A 27421-nucleotide genomic window follows, 5' to 3' on the forward strand; every position below is an offset into this window, starting at 1 on the left:
CATATTGGTTCTTTAACCTTTCCAATATATATTTTATTTAAATACTGCAGAGGGGGAAAGTTGCTCCATGACTGAAAAGTCATTGGAAAGAAGAAAGCCTTAGATACAATTTGCGGGCCCGTAAAAGACAACTCTAAAGAATAACACAGTAAGATGTGACAGATTCATTTTTCCACACCATATAGTGTCTCTTATAGTTTCCTGTGTGTTTCCCCGGGAAACGTGACAGCTCAGAGTGTCACAGAGACAGTCGAGAGGTGACAGCAGACGGCTTCTTTTTCTCCCAACACTTGGAGAAACTTGGTGTTCATTGGTAGTGTTTCTTTTTTCCACAACTTGTCGGCTAAATGTATGAATTTCTCAATCCATGAGAATCCACACAATTATACAAATCTACCACAGCATGCCAAGTGTATGAGTCAACTTCACCTGAAGCTGAAGAAGGTGAAGATTCTCTCCCAAACAGACGAGTTGGTGTTGTTTTTTTCGAGGATCCTCTCACCTTTCACAGGGTCACAGATAGAAGTTTGATTCCTGTATGAGAGGCACCAGGTAATCCATCCACACTGCTACAGCAATCACATCCACTTATGTCTGCTGCAGATAACTGTACACATTTTTTTTTCTACCTCAGACAAAAACACCAATTTTTCATATAATGAGTCTCACAAACTTCCGTTTCTGGAGGTCAGCAGCAATTTGTTGGTAAAACCTTCACTTGGATAGTCTGCTCTCAATCTGATACCCACCTGCAGGAAAGCTGTGGTTTAACTCTGTGGACAAAAAAAACATTTCATGCATTTACTTTCCCCCCGACTGTTCAGTCTGAGGCCGGAAGAGGCAATTACCCAGTATTTATGTGAAAAATTACAACAACTCAGAGGGTGACAAGGCTCAAAAAATATATTATTAAAGTACATTATTTAAAGTCAAGGGCATGAATAATGAATGTTTTATCTGTAGACTGTAAATCTTAATAGATGAAGTTGAGTCATCTGTTCCTGCAGGGGGCTCTGGAGGCTCATCAGCAGCAGCCACCATCCTGGAAATCCTGTCTCAGTCTAACTTTCAGTCAACCTAACGACAGGCTGAGAGCTGGAGCTGAGGTGGATTTTAAACCTCTTGATGAACCGTTACATCACGCCCACCTGTCAATCATGTCAGCTACACACCTAACTATGGATAACATAAAAAAAAAGTTAAAAAAAATAAAAATTAAAATAATAAAGTCTCATAATTTCAATTTCTTTTTATTTCATTATTATGACTTTCTTATTTTCATTTTTATTTTTTTTTACTGGCGGAAATGGGCTTCCATAGATAACTGAAAGACATGTAAAAAATAATAATACATTTTGTAAATTACTTGAAAGCTAAATGTACTTTTGATATAATTCTTGGTGCATTTAATAGCACATTCATTCATTTGAATGCAATTAATTTTTTTCATTAATTATTTGGTTACTTTTCCATTAATTATTTGGAAATGGGCTTCCATAGTTATTGTTGAAGTAGTTAAGAAACCGTAGTATTACTATAAAGCCAGAGACAGGCGCTAATGCATCTATTTGAATGCAAACCGCCTTTAAAAACCCAACGTAGAAGAAGAACAAGGAAAACGGTTCTCAGAGAAAAAATATTTTATTTTGAAATATATAACCGGAAGTCAACGAGTTCATCATCCTCCTTCGCGTAAACCGGCCGGTTTTCAGCTAGCTTAGCAGAGACAAGTGTCTTAAACCGCCTTACGCTCAAAATGTCTCACCCAACACCGTCTGACAAGCCTTCAAACCCGGAAAACCCGCGCGTCTTCTTCGACGTAGACATTGGAGGAGAAAGAGGTCAGAACACTTAGATTATTTGGGTTTTTTTTAAAGGCCGGTTTGAGTCGTTTGTCCGGTTAGCTTAGCTCGTCTTCAGAGAGTGAACCACGTGTTCATGTGTTGGACTGAAACCTGTCAGCAAACGTCGCGTTGCTTTCAAACCTTTGCTGTTATCGTTTGAGTTTTAATCCACAGCATGTCTTAACATATCCACAAGTGTAAAGCTGCTGTTACATTAAATCATTCAATTATAATTTAATCTTTGTTACAACAATTAGAATTACCTACTATATGAAATACAGAGACCCGGATGTAGAATAAATGTGTCTATGTTGAAAGTTTCTGATACCATAGTCCCGTTTATTCCCACACACATATCGTTTTTTTGGTAAATATCTGCATATATATTATATTATATATCAGTTAGTTTTAATATTAATAATAATTTATTATTAATTTAGTTGTAATAGTAATAAATAAGAGTTGCAGCTTCTTAACTGATTATTTCATGGTGTCTTAATTAGGACTTGACCGATACTGATAATTCTACAGTTCACTCAGCAGACTCTTTTATTCAAAGGGATGTACATCAGAGAGTAAGAACAACACAGACACATTTACTCTACATCCGGGTCTCTGTATTTCATTTAGGTCAATATATACTGTACATTCTATATATTTATTATTATACTAGTCTATATTATATAACATTTCATTATATTACACTATATTGTTCATATTGCACTATATTATATTATATTATTACATTATATTATATAACACTCTGCATTACTGTGGTACAACACTGCCTCTCTTCTCTGCTGTTTACATTACTTGCTGCTATTTATTTATCATACCAAGTCACTTTGATCACTTGTCACTTTATCTTATCATTCTCTTCAAATACTGTTTCAATTCTCAATTACCCCCAGTTAACTTCAACATTCATTTTTGTACTGTATATACCCCCTGTTTTTATTTTTATTTATCTTATCTATTCTGTTTAATGTGTATTTGAGCTTTCTTGTCTGTGCTGCTGCAACGCCCGAATTTCCCCTCTGGGGATCAATAAAGTATTATCCTATCCTATCCTTTCCTATCCTAACACAAGCAAGGATCTAGAAAAAAGGGAACAATGTCATTAAGAGCAAACGATCAGCTTTGAGTCTGATTGGACACACAGGTGCTGACAGGAAGTGACCAGAGGCAAAGCACAACATTGAGGGCAGTTCTTGAGAGCTCTAATCAGTATAGAAACCATCTTATAAGTCGTCGTTATCAAACAAAAACCATCGTCATTACCATCATCATCATCAATAATATGGAGACCATCATCATTAAGTTAGTAGGTATTCATGAAAGAGCTGGGTCTTTAGCTTTTTCTTAAAGGTGCAGAGGGACTCTTCGTTCCACCACCGGGGGGCGACAGAGGAGAAGAGTCTAGTCAGAGACTTAGGACCCTGTTGTGAAGGTTGGATCAGACGGCTTTCATTGGCAGAGCGTAGTGGGCGGGGGGGAGTGTAGACCTGGATCAGAGAGTTAAAGGAGGAGACGTTTCTGTCGCTGTTTTGTAAGCGAGCACAATAATAACAATTCCGATACGGATATATCGCCGATATCTTTCTTAGATCTGTCTTTGATCTTAAGCCGTGGAAAGATATAGATATACAAACACATTTATTGCTTTGATCCATCAAATGCGGTTCTCTAAAAAAGATTTATTATCAAGACATCTTTAAAAACTTAAATTGAATACACCTACTTATATCTGCACAAATCAGAGATAAAATTAACGTATACCAATAGTCACGCGATGTGCTGATATTGACCAACATTTTCGCCTAGCTGATTGATTGGTCTGACTCTTGTCTTAATTCTGTGACAGTAAACTGAATATCATAATCCTGGAATTTGGATTTTTCCACCCTTTTCCACAGATCGCTACAGTTTTATATCAGAACAGGTGATCGACTCATGCAGCAAACAATCAGCAGCCTCCAGTTATTGTGACAGTAAGAGGCTGTTAACTTGTGTGTCATTGTTGTTTCTGACTTTCTCTCTTTTGTGTCGACAGCCGGCCGGCTTGTTCTGGAGCTTTTCGCTGATATCACTCCTAAGACTGCTGAAAACTTCCGGGCTCTCTGCACAGGAGAGAAAGGAATCGGCAAATCGACCGGAAAACCGTTGCACTTCAAAGGATGCCCATTCCACAGAAGTAAATATCCTTAACAGTAGCATATAATGTTTGCAGATGATTCTCACACACGCATGAAGAAGTAGCATGGATGAAAGAGCGACCATGGCTGTGAGGAATATCGAAGCTGAACTACTTTTAAAGTAAAGGAGCCAATGTAGTGTGTTTATAGTCATGTCTTTTTTTCAACATATTTTTATTGAAGCAAGTTCAAAACATACAGTGCAATTGGGATGCAGTCGACATTTTTCTTTCTTCCTCAGAAACATTCAAAAACCCAGTATCCCTTCGCCCTGTAAACAACCCTCCCAACAAATAGACCTCGTAGTTTAAAGACATGAATAAAAGTGCAAGATTGGAAAACTCACAGAAAAAATAAATAAAATACAATAACCAAATAAAAACAAATAAATAATAATAATGAAAATTGACAAGACAAACATAAATAAAAAATGAATAAATTAATGAACAAACATGAAAGTCGCTATGTGCATACCACATAAGTAAATAGGAAAAACAGTATAACCTGTAAAAGAGACAGAATCACTCACGCACACTGCTCAACTTGATCAATAAAAGGAAAGACAACAGCTGCTCACATATGTCTTTTATTTAAATAGTTTGATTACCTGTTTATGGATTTCCCTTATTTGACACTACGTGGTGATAATCGATAGTGTGGGTTGATTTGTGAACAGGAAGTTGGTTGGCCTAGGTGCTGAGAACACTCGGTTCTTACCGTAAACAAACAGTTATAATCAGTTATAATCAGTTATAATCAGTTATAATCTCGGCAACAATCATCTCTTAGAGTCATCATCACGGTTTGTCTGCTTCATCTTTTACAGTAAACGTGAACGTCACCCAACATGATTTCATATTAGACATTTGTTTATTTTTTGGATACACGCTAAAGACGATTCCTTACACCTATGCAGGTGACTAAAAGTATGGTTTAGAAAATGGGACACTAGATAGTCACTACATTAACAACGCCATTTAATCGCTCAGATCAATTTGATTGATTAAATTTATTTCAGACATATCAAATGAAACATATCAAAAATACAAAACAAAATGAAAAGCACGAAAATACAATAAACGAAAAATAAATTATTTCACAAAAAAAGAAAAAGCAAATTACATATATTCAATTGATATGCCTGAAAAGGAGTAGGAAGAAGTAGAAAACTTATTTAATCCTACCCCTTTTCCACAGCTCAATAATTAATATGTATTAAATTAACTTCCTGTGTTCCTTATAATCTCTCTATATATACAATCTATCTATAAAGACAAATAAAACTACATGCACAGAGCATTGTGTCGGATGTGGTTCAGATGATGGACTCTTGTTAAAGGTCACAGATTTTACTTAAAGGATTTAAAAGAAAGAGCAGAAAATGAACTAAGATGACAGTATGAGGCGTTAGGACTTGTAAACTCTTAAACTGTATGACACTTCATAAGAAATACTCATGACACTGTTCTGTCTATACAACACAAGTCACTTACTGGACTTTCAGCTGAGCTCTCGGGTACAGCTAGTGGGGATCCGAAAAAATACACAAATAAACTATGGATGTCTTAATGAGGCAGATTGGAGCTCTCTTTATACTCAGGCTGGCTAATCTGAAACTTAATCTGTGTTCATTTGTTTTTGTCAGTCATCAAGCAGTTCATGATCCAAGGAGGCGACTTCTCTAACCAGAACGGCACTGGTGGAGAGAGCATCTACGGGGAGAAGTTTGAGGATGAAAACTTCCACTACAAGGTAAACTTCCAAACATTTGACTATCAAGGTCCAGGGCTGGAATATTCTGAGGGGTTTCTGTTACCCGTCACAGTTTGCTTTTTGAACTGAATTAAATGAGGCCTCAGGGCGTTTGTCGTAAAAGTCAGACTGTTTTTCATATCTTAAACAACGGAAATATTCCTCATGGATGTCCCAGTAGAAACCATCGTTTATCAAATTGTACTTTCTCCATCCAGCATGACAAAGTGGGTCTGCTCAGCATGGCCAACGCCGGGCCGAACACCAACGGCTCCCAGTTCTTTCTCACTACCGTCCCCACGCCACACTTGGACGGCAAGCACGTTGTTTTTGGCCAGCTGGTAAAAGGGATGGGTGTCATCAAAATGCTGGAGTCCATTGACACCAATGAAGACGCTCCTGTAAAGGTAACTCTCTCTTTTAAACATGTAGAGTTTGATGCCTTCAGGTGTTTTGCTGTTGTTTGTATTTTACATTTTCTTTATTTCATTGACGACCTGAAGTTGATGTGGTGAAGGTGATATAGAAATGTATTTATCTCCATAATCAGAGACGGTTTTCTCAAATGTCTTTAGAAAGCAATGACGAGGAAAAAAAGTTGTGATTCACATGATTTTGTTTCTGAATACGGTTTCTTAGTGTCTAAAATGTCTCTGTAATGTCTCTCTTTGCAGCCGTGTGTCATTGGAGACTGTGGGGAGCATAAGGACGGGGACGGCTGGGGCGTCGCACCAAACGACGGATCAGGTGACGCCCTACCAGAGTTCCCCGAGGACTCAGATGTGGACTTTAGAGATGTAAGTTTTTGTGAGCTTTTTGATTTTTCAATGACATCAGACTTCTCTGTTAGACACCGCTCTGTGCTGGTTCATACTGGGAGCCCAAATTAGACGTGAACATCTTTATCAACTCAACGCCAAGATTCAGAAAACGCTGGAAGCAGAGAATAACTGTTCAACTCATCATGTCAAAGGCTTATTGTCAGTATTTAGAGACTGCTGATTTTTCCTCTCAATGAAGTGGTTTGAAAAGTCTCACCAAATGTTGTTTACAAACTCTCTGGATGATTTAATTTCTTGCCAAGTGAACTTTGTTTTAGCCGTTTCTCTGTGTGCACAGATGTCAGCCAGACTTCTAGCTAATACTTCACTAAATATCAACAAAGACAAAAAAAAAACTACCAAGAAAAGATGGAATAATAATTTTCATCTGAATGTGCTTTCAGGTTGACAAAGTTCTGTCTGTCGCTGAGGATGTGAAGAATATCGGAAACAGTCTCTTTAAGAATCAAGACTGGAGCGGAGCCATCAAGAAATACAGTAAAGCCCTCAGGTAAAAAACAGACTCGGTGTGTGTGTGTGGTTTTCATTTGGACACAGCTGCCTTCACAAATGATCTAAATGATCTCGTATAGTCCACTTACTAGAGCCCGACCGATTAATCGGCATTGGCTAATTTTATCGCAGATATTCTCTAATATTACTCGTTTTATTCACCAGTCAAATAACATTTCAATTGAGTTTCATTGTATTACACTAGCAGTTCTCCTTCACCAGCAGAGGGCGCTAAATGGATTAAAAACAAGCATTTTAACTCTCCAAGAGGTGACGCAAGTACATGCTCAGTTACCTTCCACTCGAGTAATCATCTTGACTTCATAATATATCTTGTCCACAAGTGTTTGAATATAATAAAGATATTGGCCCATATATCTGTATCAGATTATTTTTCTTCCCCAATATCAATATGGGCCCCGGAAATCCCATATCGGTCGGCCCTATCAACATGCATTCAATACATATAACATGCAGGATTATAATATAGAAAGGGCCGTGTTATGCAGACTGTACTTTATAACAGCGGTATCTCTCTGGGCTTTTACAGTTGAATAGTTTTCTATAACTGTTGCAGTTTATAGTTCCTGCTCAAGATTCTGAAAAGACCAAAACAAACATCTGTCAATTCATACCAGAACCTCCAGCTATAGCCTTGAGCCTTACAAAAATCATCAGCGAGCTCCCACTGCGGCTCCACTTGTTATTCAGTTCAGATCCGCTGACAAATAAAGACAGTTTTTTCACATCAGTGTGCAGCTCTCTCCGTGACAATGAGCCTCTTTCTTGTGCAGGTACTTGGAGGTGAGTGGAGAGCAGCTGGACGAGGAGGCTCACCAGAAGTTGGAGCCCACCGCGCTCAGCTGCTTCCTCAACACGGCAGCATGTAAGCTCAAGATGCAGCTTTGGCAGGATGCTCTGGACAGCTGCAACGAGGTACATTTTTACTATACTCTGTTAGTTGTTGTCCATAAAAACATCAAGGTTAATGTCTTGTTCGCGAATGTTCTTATGCTGACGTTCAGAAACATTCATCCTGCTCTGTAAAGCAGATATGCTTTCTTTCTGGTTGAAGAAAAAGGTTGATACTGAGGCAGATGAATTAAATGTAGAAGGTCTTTAATAAATTCTTACCTAACCCATTGGGGGTGGGGGGGGGGTACATTTGGCCCTTGGGGGGGGTTACATACATAAAACGTTGAAAGGTGACAGCTTCCTTTGTTTTCCTTTTGTGTGTTTTCAGGCTTTAGAGCTGGACCAGGCGAACACTAAGGCACTTTTCCGTAGAGCTCAGGCTTGGCAGGGGTTAAAGGAATACAGCAAAGCCATGGTAACATCCACACACACACACACACACACACCTCTGTCTTTATAGAGCTCAATGAGACACATTAAAGGCTACAGACCTTTTGTATGATATACCTCATAACACGATTCAATCTGTCATTATTTATGGATTATATTGTTTCCATCCCGCTTCAGCAGCACAGATCTATTATGTTCGTTTCTATCTGTTCTTCTAAATCATTCTAATGTGGGACAAACAAACTTTAAAGGCCTTTAGAAATATTCAAAGCAAAGCAGCAGTCTCACTTCAGTTAGACTTTACTATTTACCCTTTTTTTTTTTTTTTTTCCAGACTGATCTGAAAAACGCTCAGGGAATAGCTCCAGAAGACAAAGGTATGTTATCAACAGTTTCTGTTTGTTCAGCCCTTATCTGTGCCCAAATATGAAGCAATATATTTTATTTCCTAATAAGGTTTCATGCATATTCAGTCACATTATTTTTGACTTGGCATGCCCGCTCATACAGAAACCACAGTGCAGGAAAGACAGTTTGTTTTTCCTCCTTATTGAACTGAATTAAAAACAATCAGATAAGTAACTCATGAAAAGTCAACAGCAGAACAATAATTCATGGATACGTTAGAGGACCCTTCACCTTGGCTTCTACGAGTTTGTTACAGGACACACAGTGAATCCACAGTTTGTCCAGTCAGATAAATCAAGTGTTTGGTGCTGACCGGTCTGTGTAGGCTCTCAGTGATCCAGGTCATGGTAAATTAGAAGCCTGATTCAAAGGCACTTTAAACTGGTTTGAAGTCTAGAAGATGTTTTCACCTCTCCTCCCAAAGGCTTTCAGAAGGAGAGGTGAAAACATCTTCAAGATCTTTAACCAGTCCAGTTACCTTTGAATCAGACTTCAAATCTGCTCAAAATGAAATCAGCACACGGACCACATGGACTCAGGTCGTGTTGATGCCAGATCTTTGAACCTCAATAAGATTCTAGTGAAAATCTTAACAACATTGATACCTTTTCTGATACCATGGCAACAAAAACAAAAGTCCGAGGTACCTAACACTTTGTAAATTATTTTTTCTTACAAAACATTCCTGCACACTGTCTAAAGTGAACACATATGTAATGTATTTGTGCCATTCTGCTCTGCTCCTCCAGCAGCCTTTGGGGGATTAGCTTTGGTTCGTTTCAGTACTATTGATTATTAGTTTAACAGGTGGTATCGTTTTAAAATGCGATGATTTCGTAACCACTAGCTACTGGTCAAACCCCCTTACAGACAACAAGCTGTAATCTAATTAAATTTGATTCAAGAGAGGATGTTATGGTCTTGGACCCAATTTCTGTGAAGGGCAGACACTTCATCTATTATTAAGTGTGGCTCATGAGATCATTTGTTACAGCCACATGCTGCTTAGTGCCTTTATTTGTGTAGCGTCATTTACAGCAGAGCAGGTAAAAGACCTTACTCTTTATTATGTTACGTTACAAAGACCCGACGTTAATCCATCATGAGCACTCAGCAACAGTTAGCAAAGTTACAGTGGAGAGGATAAACGTCCTTAAAATATCAGTGATTACTTCTTATGAGTGAAGTTATCAACACAGCAGTGAGAGCGATGGGTAGTGTACTTATCTGTGTGAAACAGTTTTACACATGATATTTATCTGCTGTTTCTAAGCCCACTCTGTGCATATTTAACTAAAATGATTGGTTGGTTCTTGTGTTTTTTGTATCACTCCCTGTAACAAGTTTTAGAGGAACAATTTAGAAAACATCTCCTAAATAAGAGGTTTTTTTTTTCCAGTGTTGTGGTTGTGATTGGGATCACTGAAACTCCGCTGCTCTCTGCTGTCTGACAGTGTCTCCCTTCTCTTTTGATATTTTAAGAAACAGTTAATTGGCTCCAGGCTCTGAGATAAGAGTGGAGCTGTCAGTGGCGTCACAGCCCTGATGCGTCTTTTTTTTAAAAGTGAAAGTTAACATCTTTCTTTTTGAAAAGAGATTTTTAAAAAAAGTGTTAAAATGGACGCTCGGGCATGAAAAACAGTTTGAAATCATCTCAGCACTGTGGGAGACGATATGCAGTACAAAAGACTTAATTGGGTTTGAGTCACCAAGTCTTTTCTCTCTTGACAGCAATCAGCAACGAGATGAAGCGGGTGCAGCTGAAGGTCCAGGAGGAGAAAGAGAAGGAAAAGAAAATCTATGCCAAAATGTTTGCGTGAACACTTCACCTCGCGATGCATTCTCGTCTGTAACGGTTCTAAATATTTGAAGTCACCTCGACGTGGGGAAGCTGCCCTTTCTCTGACAAAGAAGTCTGAAAGCAGGGGGGCGTTTCCCACCGTCTGTATTACAAGGGAATGAGTGTTGTAAGCTTGGACCTGTCTAAATCCTGACAAGTATTATTCACTGTTAACGATAGTTTGAGCGATAGCGGGATGCACGGCCGGCGTCAAAGCGGGTTAACACTCGACACGGGTTGGTTTGAAGTTGTTTGTCTTATCATTTCATCGAAGGGATTTTGATACAGTGCCCTCAGAAACATCTGTTCTTATTTATGTTTTTTACAGAGGTCAATAAAGCAGAAACAACAACAGTCAAAGTGTTCTTTATTAATTACTGTGGTTATTATCTAATGATATGTACAATACTGTCTCTGTACCTGCAATAAACCTGCATAACAATAAGTGTTCTGTTACAGTTCTTGAGGGGAATATATGCTCCATTGCTCGTCGGTATAATGCTTCTAAAAACAACAAATCGATTTCCTTTTGGTGCGTCTGAGCCGATTGAAAGCTCAGTGTGGATTTTAAGAAAAAAAAACTACTGAAAACAATTTTTAAAGTCCTTTTTTATGGTCCTGTATTTTACAGTCTCAAAACTCCTTCCCACTTAATTTAATTTCCTGTTCCTCTGTATAAATTATTCTACATCTGAAAACGCAGCTATATTTTTCATGAAACGCTCAAAACCAGCTCTCTAGTTATTCTGATTCATATTCAGGCACGTCTGCCGCACTCTGCCCTGAATGCGAGATACAATACGTTATATTTCTCAAGACAAAAGTAAAAAAAAACATGGCGTTCACATTCCATTGTAGGCGGGCCCTCCGCCGCCTTCAGGCACAACCCAGTTGATGTTCTGGCTCGGGTCCTTGATGTCGCAGGTCTTACAGTGGACACAGTTCTGAGCGTTTATCTGCAACCTCATCCCGTCTCCGGTTTCCAAGGGAACGTACTCGTACACACCTGGGCGGGTCGATGGAGAAACGGTAATCAAGTTAGAAAGATGACATTTTTAAACATTTCAGTATTAACCAGTAAAGAAAAGTCAAAACACTTCTTACATGATGTGGAACAACATCAGTTATTACTTTCCAGCTGCTTTTACAATTTAGCTTTTTGTTAAACGTTGCAGAAGGTAAACACTCTGATACTCACTAGCCCTTTTCAGACTGCTTCCCCCCCCCCCAACTTTGCTCAGCGATCATCACACATTTGTACATTTACATTGATTCCACAACGGTGTAATATCGGTGTCCCAGTCTGTGAATTCACATCTTTTGAAGAATTTTACAATCAGCAGCTGTTTCATTTCCGTGATTTCAGACGGACTGACCCAAGAATCAAGAGTAATCATTTCCACAGCTCTGAGAAACTGATCAGGGTTTTGTTAATTACACAAAATAATTAATTAGGAATATAATGAATGTGGTCTGGGTTAGAGGTCTACCTGGCATCAGTACCACAATGTGAATTTGAAAAACTAGCACACACTACACCTCTTTAATTACAGGCATTATAATTCGATTTTGGAAGGGCTACTTATTTTCTAATTAATCTGCTGATACCTTTAATTAACTGCTTTGTATATTTACATAAAGTCCTGAGATATGTAAACAGATACTAATCACTTCTTTGGCCTGACTAATGGTCTGAACCCGAAAGATAATGAGTCTCTCATCTCATGAGGTGGCAGAAACCAGCGAGGGGAAGCTTTTTTTTTTGCTTGAAAAGACGTGAATGAGTTTTAAAAGATGCTGCAGATTAATCTTCTGTCCGTTGAGAAAACATATTGTCTTTAGATAGGTTAGATTTCAGCCCGATGAATACTTGAATGTTGCAGTAAATCCACTTCACCTCCCTCCTACGTACAAAACTCCTGAGTGAACGCCCTCTGATTCATCAGTGTGAGACTTCATGTAATGAAACTTTGTCTTCATGGAGCGTTGACAGGATGTACTCCTTTGTGCAGCCTGACAGATAATAAGAAAGTGAGTGATTCTCTCCAGGGGTCACGGTCGGTGTTACCTGCAGGGCAGAAGCGCTGCTCGGGCCCGTCGTAGATGGCCAGGTTCCTGTTGACAGGCACGCTGTCGTCTCTCAGGGTCAGATGTGGGGGCTGGTCCCCCTCGTGGTTGGTGCCGCTCAGTGCCACCGAGGAGAGCAGGTCGAAGCTGAGCTTGCCGTCGGGCTTTGGGTATTCAATGGGTGTACAGTCTTTGGCTGGTTTCAGCTGGTGGGCGTCAAGGCCTGAGACAGACAGAGCACGGCAATGAAATGAGGATTTTCTGTGCAGGCACAGGATGACCCTAAACATGACCCCAAACCCGACCTCAAACCTGACCTACAGAGAAAGCTGTGAGTGCATTGTGATGAAGTGCAGCACTGAAGCTAAAGGTCAAACTGATGGTCTGAATGTTAATTTCTTTTAAAGTTTGTTAACAAGTACTTAGTTTACACAAGTCCACAAGAGCAATAAACTTGAAGTTGAAGGAAATGTTAAATCACAAATTATAGATGGATAAAAACTGTCCTTTTATGTCTTTTGCTTCAGAGAAATCCTCTGCCTGCATTAGGGTCAAAACAAATGTCAACAGGAAGCAGTACAATGATTCTTCTTTGTGCACTCACCACAGTGTTTGAGGGTCCACGGCTCTTTCCCTCTGAAGATCCAGTAGAAGACCCCGGTGTAGACCATGCCTCCGTACAGGCCGAAGTAGTTGTGGAAGGACGGCCTGATGTTCCTCACCGCGTGCAGCTCTTTCCACACCCACGAGTTCTTCAAGTTATCAGAGTACTCGGGTACATGAAGACCTGTGAGAATTAAAAAAATGAAAGATTTTAACAAGGAGAGTAGATTCAGTTTTCCCTGATCAGCATTTCCAACACTATTGAAGGTTTCCACTGGAAGAAATAATCCCTACAGAACATTTGACAGTCCGGTCTGGTGGACTTCCATTATCTAAAGGGGGACACACGGGCTCTTGTAAAATCAGTTGAAACCGTAACAGTACTGTTTTAAGTGGCACAAATTACATTTCCGTCACCTCAATCAAAATAAGCTGGTGGCCAAAAGTCAAACTCTGGAAACCAAAACTGTCTGCACACAACTAGAAAACAAGGATGTCTGTGATGTCCTTATCTGGGAGAGAAAAGAAAATCAGATACCGATATATCCGCCTGATATGTTTCTTTGCTTTCTGAAATCCGTAGATAGATAAAGACATTTATTGTGTTGATCCCTCAAATGCAGTTTTCAAACACTCGTGGAAAAGATTTAGAATAAAGACAAGATGGTCACTAAACTGGAAAGTAACTGAGCATGAACGTGCGTCACCACTTGACACTCTGGTAGAGTGATGATGCTTGTTGTAATCCATGTAGCGCCCTCTGCTGATGAAGGAGAGCTGCTTGCGTAATTCAATAAATTTCAATAAAATGCTATTTGACTGGTGAATAAATCCAGTAATATCGGCACATATCTGCGCTAAAATAGCTGATAGCGATATACACAAGATATGCAACTATCGGCCGGCTGATTTATCGGTCAGGAAAAAAAAGTCTATTTTTCTTTCCCAGGATTCAGAGCATATTCTGCTGCCTTGAATATACAGAATATATATGATGCTGTGATGGTCAGTTTCACTCTGAGGCTGCTCTCTCTCTCTCGAAGCAGCAGCATGTCAGTTCTGAAAGAATATCTCGATTTTGAGACTTCTCACTGACACATTTCACTGACACCTGTTATATATATCATCCCCTCAGGCTGTCTTTTATTACAAGCCTTCAAAGCATCCCGAGGAGCTTTATTGTCTAATGTACGATACCTGATTAAAGTTGATACCTGATGTGATGCACAAAGACTCACAACACCATGGCTCCCGAGGATGAACTTATTTTTGCGCCTGGTGAAGAAGCGTTGTGTTCTTTAATGCATATAGGAGTTATAATAGGAATGTCTTTGGGAGCCGTAGTGTTGTGAGTCCTTTTGCATCATATGTAGTGTTTTATTTACGACTCAGCACCTGAATAAGTGATGTGTGTGTTTGTGTGTTTGTGTGTTTGCTGACTTTTTCTGAAATGTTGCTACCTGACATTAATTCTTGTTGCAGTGTTTCTTTTGGTTAAGGAACTTCTAAAAGAAGTGTGAGGTGTTCAAATGAATATCTCTACACCCTGTCACTGAGTTTACACCTCATCCCGGTATGACCCATCATGGAGGAACTGGACTGAAAAGCTACAGCAGGTGAATCCATCATGGTCATCAGGAGGTGTTTAAACTTTGTACCCGTGGTCTCCGACTCAGTGCTCTCTGCTGTGACTTTGGGGAAGATGGCCTCAGCAGCCAGCATGCCGCTCTTCATGGCCGTGTGGGTGCCTTTGATCTTTGGGACGTTCATGAAGCCGGGACTGCAGCCAATCAGCAGGCCTCCAGGGAATGTCAGTTTTGGGATAGACTGCAGAGCAAAAAGACAGTTTTTTTTTAAACTTGGACCTTAAACTTGTAACTGAATAAAAAAGAAATATGGCTGCTGTTCAATTTGATGCAGGCTGAGGAAATATCTACATTTTCCCCTTCTTGTTTTGGGTATTCTCCATTTGGGACATGGGGAATGCTCTGAGAGGAAACCAGATGATTAACCCGACTACCTCAAATGACCTTTACGGTGTGAATGGGCAGAGGCCGTGCTTATCTGGAATGTTGCTGCTACTTGGAAATGCACGTTATGGAGTTTAACCTCAAGATAAACTCAGAGAAAAGAATGTGTCGACACACAACTCACCCTGAAAACTTTATTCTGGTCGTCTGTGTTAACAAAGATCAAATGAACTGGACTTTGGGGTCGAGCGTACTCGGATCCAGGCCGGGGTCACTAATGTGAAATCACCCTAAGACTCTAAATTTGAATTTCTGCTGATGGCTGTTTTACATAAACCTCAACAGTAAGTACGTCTTGTGACTTCCACAGAGATGTAGCATCTGCTCAAAGTACAAACTTCTAAAACAGCTTCAGGAAAGTTTTTTTTACATTTACCAGTTTTAAGCCAAACAAGTAATCAGTAAAGCAGAGACGTACCTGTAGTCCTCCCTCGTTCAGCGCTCGGGCTCCATACGCTATCCTGCTTCCTCCTTCGAGGGTGGGAGCGACGAAGGGGTGGTGTTTCCAGCGCTGGAACTCCCTGAAGGGGCTCAGGTAGGGGTTGCTGTAGTCCAGACCCACCTGGAAGAGGAGAAAACACATTCAGTTTAATGCAAACTGGAAGACTGTGGAGTTTATTTTTCATATCTCCTTGAAGGTAAAATTATCTCCATCTTTCTTGTGTTCCCGTTGCATTTTTCCAATCATCTGAAGGGCATGAAAACTTAATTATCTGGACACTACAAATGAAGTCTTTAACGTCCTCGATGAGTCTTAAATTGTTCTGGAGGTCATCTACAGAAGATTAAATTTAACAATCACATTAAGCTGTCTTCATGAAGCTACAAAAGAGCACAGTGATGTCAGAGGGTAAAACAAAAAGTCAAGTCAGTAAGTACTGCCGAGCACTCGGACTGCATGGTGATGAAGTTTGGAAATCTTAAAAGGTGAGGGTGAAACCTGGGAACCACGGAGAGACTCTCAGCCTGATGTCTGGCCAAATTCTTTTGACCTGATATTAAAAAAAAGGTCTTCCACTGGGAGGTGATTTATGATGCTTAATATCTCTAAATGGACACCTCTAATGGATGAAAATAAAATCACACCGGCTGTATGCATAATGAAACAGCTGGCAGTAATATCATATGGCTCATCGCTGTCAGAAACGTGATGTGGCTTTTCAACGTGTGAGCAAAAAGAAATGTAGATTTGTCTTAATGCCCTCTCAGCAGTCTACATTCAAGATGTGGTGCAGAGCATCCTATTTGCTCCGGACACTGATTCTGTCTGTGATGATTTCTGTCACTCTGTGTTGATAAACCAAGTCTGGAAATTGGTGGAGAGGTGCCAGTTCACTTCCTAAGCAAGGTATCGAACCCTCATGTGCAGCCCCTCACTCTGACATTTCTCCATCAGTACATGTCCACAGAGTCCTGTTGTAAATGGTAAATGGACTTGAGCTTGTTTCGCATTTTTCTAGTCTTCTGACTACTCAAAGTGTTTTTACGCCGCAGGTCACACCTCCACATTCACACCCTGATGGTAGAGGCTGCTGGGTAAAGAGACCATCAGAAGTAACTAATCCATTCATACACATTCGTAAGCCACAGACGAAGACGGAGCAACGTGAGGTTAGAGGAGCTGGGGATCGACCGACTGAACCACAGCCTGTGTGTGTGTGTGTGTGTGTGTGTGTGTGTGTGTGTGTAGCATGTCTTAACACGAGTGTGGGAGTAATAAAGGATATCGTCTACTTTTAAAATACCAAAACACAGCTGAGTGCAGAGGTCTTCAAACCAGAAGTAAAAAAAAATAAAAAAAACTCAGCCTAGACTGAATTTGCCAAAACCTCTGAGGTTCACTTTCTCGTATCAGAAAACAAGAAAACAAACACAAAGCTGGTTGTGTCCAACGGCTTAATGTCATTCAGGGTTTAAATTGACCTCAATTGAGGAACAACAGAAAAACCATTCCGCCTGTTGTCAGCTGTCTTAGGGAACATGGGCAGGGTGGCTTTGTGCTGTCGTCAGGTCAGCGACCGTCTACACTTCTGGTATTTATAAAGTTACCTTTTTTGGCCTTTTCTACACAGCTGAAGAACTAGTCTATCAGGCACCCCTCTGTTGTCTAGAGTTAAGCCACTTTTCCAAAACGTCTATCATACTTTTACTTTTTTTTTGTCCTGATTAGTATTGTGACTCGACTGATGAACAAATAACCGAGCCCAGCCTCGCACATTTCATGCAAAGATAATATAAATATGATCATCTGCAGATTATGCACAATATAGATTTCACTTGAATCAATTCAAGCCTTTTGTTTGTTTATTTCCTCTGAATGATGAATAATAAAAAACCATATCAATGCATGACAGCCCGAGGCTTTGCAATCTATTCTGAAGCTGAATCCCCAAGGCGCTTTATTTACTGGCTGCTTGATATCCAGCTGTCACATCTGTTTATGTGATCGTCACAATGTATGAAGAGCTGCTCACCACAAAGCCCAAGGCCACGAGCGGCTCTCCTTCGTTCAGGTGATACAGGAAGGAGCCTCCGTATGTGTTTCTGTTCAGCGGCCAGCCCACAGAATGCTCCACTCTGCCCGGTCGCCACTTCTTCTCATCGATCGTCCAAACCTTTAAAAAAAAGAAGAAACACAGTTTTCAACAAGGAGTCCTTTAAATCTTTCACTCCTTTTCAAACAACAATGGTTTAACATTTTATTAAATATGAAAAGGGGAGCATACTATCTCAACATTTACCAACGTTTAAGGAACATTCATTTGATAAATACAGGGATTAAAGCAGAAAAAAAAATGTTGTCTGAAAATTCTCATGGTATAAAACCATGAGAAAAAGTAAAAAAAACAATCTGAATAGGTGTTTTCTATTTTAGGAATAAAACTGACACATTGACAAGATATATTTAAAATACATCTTGTTTTATTTTACATTTATATAAACAACCGCTGCAGACTCAAGTCTCTAAAGCTTGTGTGGAAACCAGAGCAAACAGGGTCAATTGACAAGGTTACTATGGTAACCCTTCACAAAAATCTTCAGCAGATGTTATCAGCAGCTTTTAGCCCCTCAGCCAGGTTTATCTGAATATCAAATAAAACATGAAAAAGAGCTAAATAAATGTTTCCTACAGAGACTCAATCTTACACACATGGATTCTGTCCAAAAGGGATTCAGAGGCAACGTTAAGGTAACCACTTTCCTCCTCACAGGAAGGACTTTTACTCACAAACAGTCAAACCAGGATAATCATATCAAAGGCCTCAAACAGAGCGAGCGGCCTCTCCACCCAGCATTAGATTCAAGTAGGCAGTACATGTTATTTACCTCCTTGAGGCCGATGGCGTAGGTCTGAGGCTCACAGTTCTCCCGCAGGTTGAATTGCTTATAAAGCTGCTTGGCCAAATGACCGTGACAGCCTTCTCCGAACAACGTGACCTTAGCATGGAGCTCCATCCCCCCGCTCGAAAACATCCTGAAGCGAGGAGAAGAATAGGACATGTAAATTATGTTTTTTATGAATGAAACAGCAACTGAATCTGATGAATACTATTGAGGACAAAGAAGAGGAAAGAAATAGATGTACAGAAACATAAAGCAGATTTAGATTCTCTACATGGCATTATAAACCACACGAGGTTTTTATTCTTTAAGCAATATAAAAACACATTCTGTATAAATGAGAGTCAGGTGAGTGCTCGAGATCCTGTTGGCTGTTTCCCCCTTTATATATCTTTTTAGAAAAGGCTTTTTAAATCCCATTGGTGTGTCTAAAGTTCTACAGAAAGGTCTCTATTTGTAAGTTTCAGATTTAAATGTACAAACATCATTTGGTTTGTTCTCTGTTCTTAATGTCAGTCACACCTGACAGAGTTCAGCTGTGACTAGAGGACCAAGGACAGCTTAGAGTGTCAACTGTCTTTCCTCATATCTGCAAAGATGTTTGGTAGACTTATTGTCTGCTCCAAATTGTACTAGAAGTCACACATTAGTTTAGGTGGGTCAATATGACATGACCCTGATAATAATCATATTTTTTGGGATATAGGCAAAGCCGTTGGGAGAGTCTTGCAGATTTGGTTTAGCAAGACATAAATTTTGAATGTGTAATGTTGATCCATGTCTCCTTGTGAGTATTCATCTTATGTATTAACTTTCTTCAACTTAAGCATCTGAGTCGACTGAATCATTATTACAGTATCAGTCAGTACCTTAGGTGAACCGTCCTTGCCGATTCCTACATCATTGGTGGCGATTCCTTTCACACTTCCATCTTCATGAAACAAAACCTAGACAAAAGAACGAGAGGAGCAGAGAAGGATTGAGCACTCACAAACACTGCTGGAAAAACAGGTCAGTCTGAAGGCCAACAGCAGGTTTCTCGGGATCAAACGTCGGCACATCTTTATAAATGTTGAGGCACTTTTTGTAAGACATTTTAAAGAAACGTCTCATCATCCTTTCATGAATCATCAGGCTCATAACATGTGTGTTTATTGCACTGGATTCTCAAAGTTTGATCCTTTTTAATGGCGCCATAATCCATCAAATTACAGGAGAAAAAAACTGAAATCTCTAAAGGAAGCTGGTACGACGATATGCAAAAACAATATAAATAACCTGTGTCAGACTTTATGTGTTATTGCATGCAGATTTTAAATAGAAAAAAACCTGTGGATGACTCACCTCGGCTGCAGCATAACCAGGGTAGATCTCCACTCCAAGCTCCTCGGCCTGCTCCCCCAGCCAGCGCACAAAGTTCCCCAGCCGCACAATGTAGTTACCATGGTTCCCCATAGGCAAACCTGCAGTGAAAATGAGGGGGGAAACGAAATCACTAACAAGTCGTTTCAGGGTTTTATCGAGTCGTAAAAAGCAAATAACCTCAATATAAAGTTGTTAATTTTCCACTTTTATGTTGAGATAATTAACTGAAGGAATCACCAACTAAATATATAAGTGTCAGTGTTTGTTTAATAAAATCTAAATCTTCCTGGATGAATTCTCTGTTGTAATACAAAGCATGACACTGTGTGTTGCAAAAATGAAAGAGCAGTGTGAACACATTTAAAGGATCATTCACTGCTTTTAAAGCGTATAGAGAACACACTCTGTATGATCCCCGTGTCTACAGACAGCAGGTTTTGTGCTGGCAGTAATCTTTCTCGATACAAAACCGATATAGTTCAGCGCTGTAACGCCCTCGGTGTCAGCTGTTTTCCGTCTCTTTGCTCAGATCGATCTCAGTTCAACTTTTTGGAACAGAGCTGCGTTCGTCAATGTCACTTCTTCCTCACTGACCAATCCAAATCAAGAAAGGGCGGGACTTCAAATATTGTCAACAACAACGGCAGAGGAGACTCGTCTATTCTGAGTTTAATTTCCAGGTCTAGAGCTTCTGCTAATGACCGGACATGATACCTTAACATTACTTTCATGATTTCTTGGTGATATTTCCTTGAATAAAAGCAAATATTAAGCACAAGGAGTTATTTAAAACACACCTAACGGTCATTACTCAGGGGAAAACAGAAGTTAACATAGCAATTAATGAGCGCTGGTGGGAGGCGCTCTGAAACTGAGGATGTGGGCGCTGCCAGTGCATAACGTGCCGTCTTTTGACACAGGCCTCGTAAAGTAAAGCAGGGTATTTGGAAGAAAAAAAAAATCTCTGTCTGTACTGACTAAAAATCTATTTAATCAAGTTCCCTCTGTTTGAAACTCTGGTGGTGTGACACAGCATCGATTACTGTCAGACTGTGCCAATGCAGAATGTTGCATCCCTCTCACACTTTCACCTGTTTTGATCCTTTTCTCATCCCGTACCAAATAACACAGAAATAGTTAAAAATGTAATTCTGACCTCTGACTGAAACTATAGAAATATAAATGAAACACCATCTCAACAGGGCAGAGCCTGATGCTGCCGTATCAACAGGTAGTGCGGAGAATAAAAAAAGCTTTTACCTGGTAAAATGGGGACAGGGATTCTGTGTTTCTCTGTTAAAATGCTGAACACATCTTCAGTCACCGGGGTGTTCATGGGCGCCTGTGGTGAGAGCACAATATGTGTTGTTGTGAGTTTGACTGTTTGAATATTTAGATCTGTAGTTTACAACAGGGGATCCCAACCTCTTGGACTACACAGACCAGACAGCAGCGGTCATATCGCTGATGGACCGACAGGGTGCAGGGATTTATACACACCATATGGAAATCCTCTAATAATGTCATGTAAAGATATATGAAACACAGAAGCATAATGTAAGCCAAACTATTGTAGGAAACACTTAAAATACAAAACTTAACTCGCCATCAGTGTGAGCCCTGAGCCTGTTTCCCAGAGGAGGTCGTAGGGTGGCGCTTTGCGTTTGATTGATAGGCGCAGCGTGTTTCTGACATCCAGTCTGCTACCAAAGAGTCGATTGTTTACATTTTTAAATCATGATTAATCTGTATTTTAATAGTTGATTTTGATAATTCTAATTTTTATTCGCATGTTTGAAATTAGATTATTTTGCATTTTAGAACTGTTTTTGTGAGGCTTTTATTTTGGAATTTTCTACTGTCTTAAGACTGAAGTACCTTTACTTCCTGTTTGAATATAAATCTGCTTTTATTATGAAATACATTAAAGAAATTCTGCTAAATCGAAGGTTGTGACATTAAACTATGGAAAAACAAACTTGTTTTCGGATCAAAAACTAAATGAAAACATCTCAAAGGAACGCTAACAAAGGTCAATGTGTGATGTCATAAGGTGGAAAACATTCATGTTAATTTGAGCTTTTAATTAAAATAATTTACCTTGTGATACGTAATAATAGGTTAGCCATTTAAAGGGAAATACACAACAAAACACAATGAAGTACGTATACGCCAATTACATCCACCCTCTTGTTTCTGACTGGGTTTTTCGCGGCCCGGTCTGAGCGACCCAAAGCCCGGTACTGGTCTGAGGCCCGTTGGTTGGGGACCCCTGTTTTACAACATTAACACAAATATACGCATATGAAAAAGGTATAGCTGTATGCCAATGTTGTAAATGTATCCATGTTAATATAACTCACATTATATATTTCTCAACATAGAGCTCCTAACGTGACCCCTAATGGTACACGGCGTCTTTGATGATACCCCAGACCAACAAAGACTAAATGTTGAATACTCACTCCTCGTTCCTTCCAATCAGGAAAGAGCTCGTTGAGGGCAGACGGCTCCAGACAGGCACCTGACAGGGTGTGAGCTCCGATCTGAGAGGCCTTCTCCACAAGGCACACTCGCAGCTCCTTCTCATGTTCGTTGGCTAGCTGCTTCAGGCGAATGGCTGCTGAGAGACCGGCAGGGCCCCCGCCTACTATCACCACGTCTGCCTCATCGGCAAACCTCTCCATTTCCACACCTAAGATAGGACCAAAGCATTCTCAATCAGTTTGTGATACCTTTTTAAGGATCATCAGTCTTGTCGGGCACCACAATTGAAAGGATCAGGCAGGATTTGTTTTCTACTAGTGGAAAACTAAAAGATTTTTTTCTTCTTTCAAACTGTTTTTCAAAGTTAAACTAAACAGGCAAAGCTTCCTAATTTGTTAAAATTCTTATCTCCTATGTCCTAAAGACGTCCAGCAAACGCCTTTGAAGTGTGGGTAATTACAACAACCATAATAATCTTAAAATAGAGTATCTTACCTTCCCATCTTGGATCTTTATCTCGAGAATGGATGGTGTAGTGTGTTGTGATTTGTGGTGTTGCCACAGAAGAGCATGCCCGTCTGTGTAGTGTTGTGTACAGCTGAGGGGCAGCATACTCTGTTTGAACCGTCTTCAATGCCCTGATACACCTGTGGGCTGCAAGAGACACAACAGTCACCAGTCAAGACCAGCTCAAAGTAGTGGTCATGTGCCTTTATCATCTAGACGCCGTGCTCCATGAATGACTCAACAGAGCCTGATCTTGTGCACATATTTCACAACTCAAATGAAGTGCAATAAAATCATGACAAACAAATGAAGACAGAAAGCCGAAGCTGGTGACAATAAGGCGACTTCTACAAACAAAACAGCCAAAAGGATGCAAAACAGAATGAAAAGGTTTTCAGCAACACAGTCCTAGGTATTTTGATTAACGCATAGACGAGAAAATGATAAGAAAACAGCTGAAATGTGATGTAAATACCTGTCATCTTGTTTATCATTTCATTTCTTTATCTTGTGTTTTAGGTTTTTTTCGTAGTAGGTATCGTATCAACAGGGGGCTTGCCAGAGGCGGGACTTATGTCGAAATCCACTAATAAGGCTTAGGTGCAAAAGGGAGAGTGCATTGGTTTGTTGGCAGTCAAAATACTTAAAATGGTGACTGTGGACGTACATATTCATTAAGCATTGAAGAATGAAGCTTTGAAGATGTATATGTTGGTAATGAATGCTCTTCATTGATGTGTGTACACAAAATTCAGGCCACCCTGCAGAAGTCAGTGGCTGTATCCAAATTGCCAAGTACCTCTTCAATCTGTCAGTACCTACTATCTGCTGTTTAGTACCTACTATCTGCTGTTTAGTACCTACTATCTGCTGTATATTGTTTAGTACCTACTATCAGCTGTATACTGTTTAGTACCTACTATCTGCTGTATATTGTTTAGTACCTACTATCAGCTGTATACTGTTTAGTACCTACTATCAGCTGTTTAGTACCTACTATCAGCTGTATATTGTTTAGTACCTGCTATCTGCTGTATACTGTTTAGTACCTACTATCTGCTGTATACTGTTTAGTACCTACTATCTGCTGTATACTGTTTAGTACCTGCTATCTGCTGTATACTGTTTAGTACCTACTATCTGCTGTATACTGTTTAGTACCTACTATCTGCTGTATGCTGTTTAGTACCTACTATCTGCTGTTTAGTACCTACTATCTGCTGTGTACTGTTTAGTACCTACTATCTGCTGTTTACTGTTTAGTACCTACTATCTGCTGTTTAGTACCTACTATCTGCTGTTTACTGTTTAGTACCTACTATCTGCTGTTTAGTACCTACTATCTGCTGTATACTGTTTAGTACCTACTATCTGCTGTATGCTGTTTAGTACCTACTATCTGCTGTATGCTGTTTAGTACCTACTATCTGCTGTTTAGTACCTACTATCTGCTGTGTACTGTTTAGTACCTACTATCTGCTGTTTACTGTTTAGTACCTACTATCTGCTGTGTACTGTTTAGTACCTACTATCTGCTGTGTACTGTTTAGTACCTACTATCTGCTGTATACTGTTAGTACCTACTATCTGCTGTGTACTGTTTAGTACCTACTATCTGCTGTGTACTGTTTAGTACCTACTATCAGCTGTATGCTGTTTAGTACCTACTATCAGCTGTATGCTGTTTAGTACCTACTATCTGCTGTGTACTGTTTAGTACCTACTATCTGCTGTGTACTGTTTAGTACCTACTATCTGCTGTGTACTGTTTAGTACCTACTATCAGCTGTATGCTGTTTAGTACCTACTATCAGCTGTATGCTGTTTAGTACCTACTATCAGCTGTATACTGTTTAGTACCTACTATCTGCTGTATACTGTTTAGTACCTACTATCTGCTGTGTACTGTTTAGTACCTACTATCTGCTGTATACTGTTTAGTACCTACTATCAGCTGTATGCTGTTTAGTACCTACTATCTGCTGTATACTGTTTAGTCGGTACTAAACAGTACACAGCAGATAGTAGGTACTAAACAGTACACAGCACGGATAGTCGGTACTGACTACTGACAGACTGAAGAGGTACTTGGCAATTGGGATACAGCCCGGGGTGGACGCCAAAAAATGACCACTGAATGACCATGAAAGTTCAGGATACTGAAACTCCTACTGAAAAGTACTGCCTACTGAACTGTGGATATTCAGAAAGGGGCCTGAGCCTCACCTGGGCCTCCCCTGAGCCTCCCCTGAGCCTCACCTGGGCCTCCCCAGTCCAAAAAGTCTGGACACGCCCCTGGGTATCTACGTCATACTTTTGGTATAGACAACTCTAACTTCAGGTGCTCTCCATTATCTGTTCATGTAATCTTCCTGTGTTCTTTAATGTTACTTATTCCTCTTTAGAAATGTGCACATTGACTAAATAAAAGTGTAAACAGTATAAACAGTATAAAAACAGTATAAAACAGTATAAAAACAGTATAAAAAGTATAAAACAGGTGTTCTGGAGGTTGATGTGGTGAAAGGTGAAGCAGCTGTCACACCAAGTAGCCCACAATGCTAACAAGCAGAGCTGTTAGTACAATGACAGTCAAAGTCTAACACAGCTTAACACCTCAATATAACATTAAACACAAAGTCAAGACATAAAAGAAACAAGTGTGTAGCTGAAAAAGTGTAATTTGAAGATTTAACCCAGGACAAGGACACCGTTAATGTGACCTACATGTCGGTTCAACTTTCACCCACATGTTAGCTTCATGCTAACACCAAACGGGCGAGTTAGGCTCTTTTAGCGCATTAAAAAAAACCTTAAGTTAAGATACTAGATAATATTAATAATAAACACCTGTGGCTACAATAAGCATGTAGGTTATGTTGCAACAAATGACAACACTGTCGTTAAAATGAGTCTTCTTTGCGCAGCATGCTCGCAACTTTCGAGCTAACGAGGCTTTAGCTCACCTTTACCTGAGTATCTGCTGGCTGGCAACATGCTGTGTCCGCTGGTGTAAACTCACTACAGCAGACTGTTCTTTTGAGACCGATCTGTGCAGTCGTAGTGTCCTCGCTTGTGTAACTCAGCCGCTCAGAAAACAAACATTGAGCCGCAGCAGCTCCTTACAAAACAACGTCTCATAACACTGACACCAGCGAGCGTCACAAAGCTGCGTCGCTGCGTCGCTGCCTGCTGCTGCGGTAACTGCGCTGAATGCAGATCTCTACACTTCAGTGTGTGTGTGTGTGTGTGTGTGTGTGTGTGTGTGTGTGTGTGTGTGTGTGTGTGTGTGTGTGTGTGTGTGTGTGTGTGTGTGTGTGTGTGTGTGTGTGTGTGTGAGGAGGTGGAGGGAAAGCTGAGAGGGGACAGTTTAGGAATCAGTTTTGTGGTTTAATTTAATGTTTCATGTCATGTCATGTCTTTGTAACCTGCTACTGGATGCTTTGAATTTCCCTCGGGATCAATAAAGTATCTATCTCTATCTATATATATATATATCTATGTATCTATGTATCTATGTATCTATCTATGTATCTATCTATCTATCTATGTATCTATCTATCTATCTATCTATGTATCTATCTATCTATCTATCTATCTATCTATCTATCTATCTATCTATGTATCTATCTATCTATCTATGTATCTATCTATCTATCTATCTATCTATGTATCTATCTATCTATCTATCTATCTATCTATCTATCTATCTATGTATCTATCTATGTATCTATGTATCTATCTATCTATCTATCTATCTATCTATCTATCTATCTATCTATCTATGTATCTATCTATGTATCTATGTATCTATCTATCTATCTATCTATCTATCTATCTATCTATCTATCTATGTATCTATGTATCTATCTATCTATCTATCTATCTATCTATCTATCTATCTATGTATCTATGTATCTATCTATGTATCTATCTATCTATCTATCTATCTATCTATCTATCTATCTATCTATCTATCTATCTATCTATCTATCTATCTATCTATCTATGTATCTATCTATCTATCTATGTATCTATGTATCTATGTATCTATGTATCTATCTATCTATCTATCTATCTATCTATCTATCTATCTATGTATCTATGTATCTATCTATGTATCTATCTATGTATCTATGTATCTATGTATCTATGTATCTATGTATCTATCTATCTATCTATCTATCTATCTATCTATCTATGTATCTATGTATCTATCTATGTATCTATCTATCTATCTATCTATCTATGTATGTATCTATGTATCTATGTATCTATCTATCTATCTATCTATCTATGTATCTATGTATCTATCTATCTATGTATCTATGTATCTATGTAT

The 27421-nt window shown here is 39.5% G+C and overlaps 2 protein-coding genes across 2 annotated transcripts; one reads left to right on the forward strand and one right to left on the reverse strand.

Moving 5' to 3' along the window:
* Positions 1-1669: 1669 nt before the first annotated feature.
* Positions 1670-11032, forward strand: ppid (peptidylprolyl isomerase D). The gene is made up of 10 exons (XM_020654894.3): positions 1670-1841; positions 3898-4038; positions 5685-5791; positions 6010-6198; positions 6466-6588; positions 7017-7123; positions 7920-8061; positions 8369-8455; positions 8765-8807; positions 10570-11032. Exons 1-10 carry the CDS (start codon positions 1757-1759, stop codon positions 10656-10658), a joined length of 1113 nt encoding a protein of 370 aa, XP_020510550.1. The 5' UTR covers positions 1670-1756; the 3' UTR covers positions 10659-11032.
* Positions 11029-26257, reverse strand: etfdh (electron transfer flavoprotein dehydrogenase). Its single transcript, XM_020654891.2, is given in 14 exon segments — positions 11029-11684; positions 12747-12968; positions 13350-13532; positions 15007-15175; positions 15797-15940; positions 17853-17993; positions 18706-18837; positions 18839-18853; positions 19590-19667; positions 20065-20183; positions 21346-21427; positions 22551-22780; positions 23068-23226; positions 26046-26257. Coding segments are annotated over 14 exon segments (1869 nt in total). The 5' UTR covers positions 26077-26257; the 3' UTR covers positions 11029-11520.
* Positions 26258-27421: the final 1164 nt, after the last annotated feature.

The sequence above is a fragment of the Labrus bergylta genome, chromosome 9, assembly GCF_963930695.1.
Source record: "Labrus bergylta chromosome 9, fLabBer1.1, whole genome shotgun sequence".
NCBI lineage: Eukaryota > Metazoa > Chordata > Actinopteri > Labriformes > Labridae > Labrus > Labrus bergylta.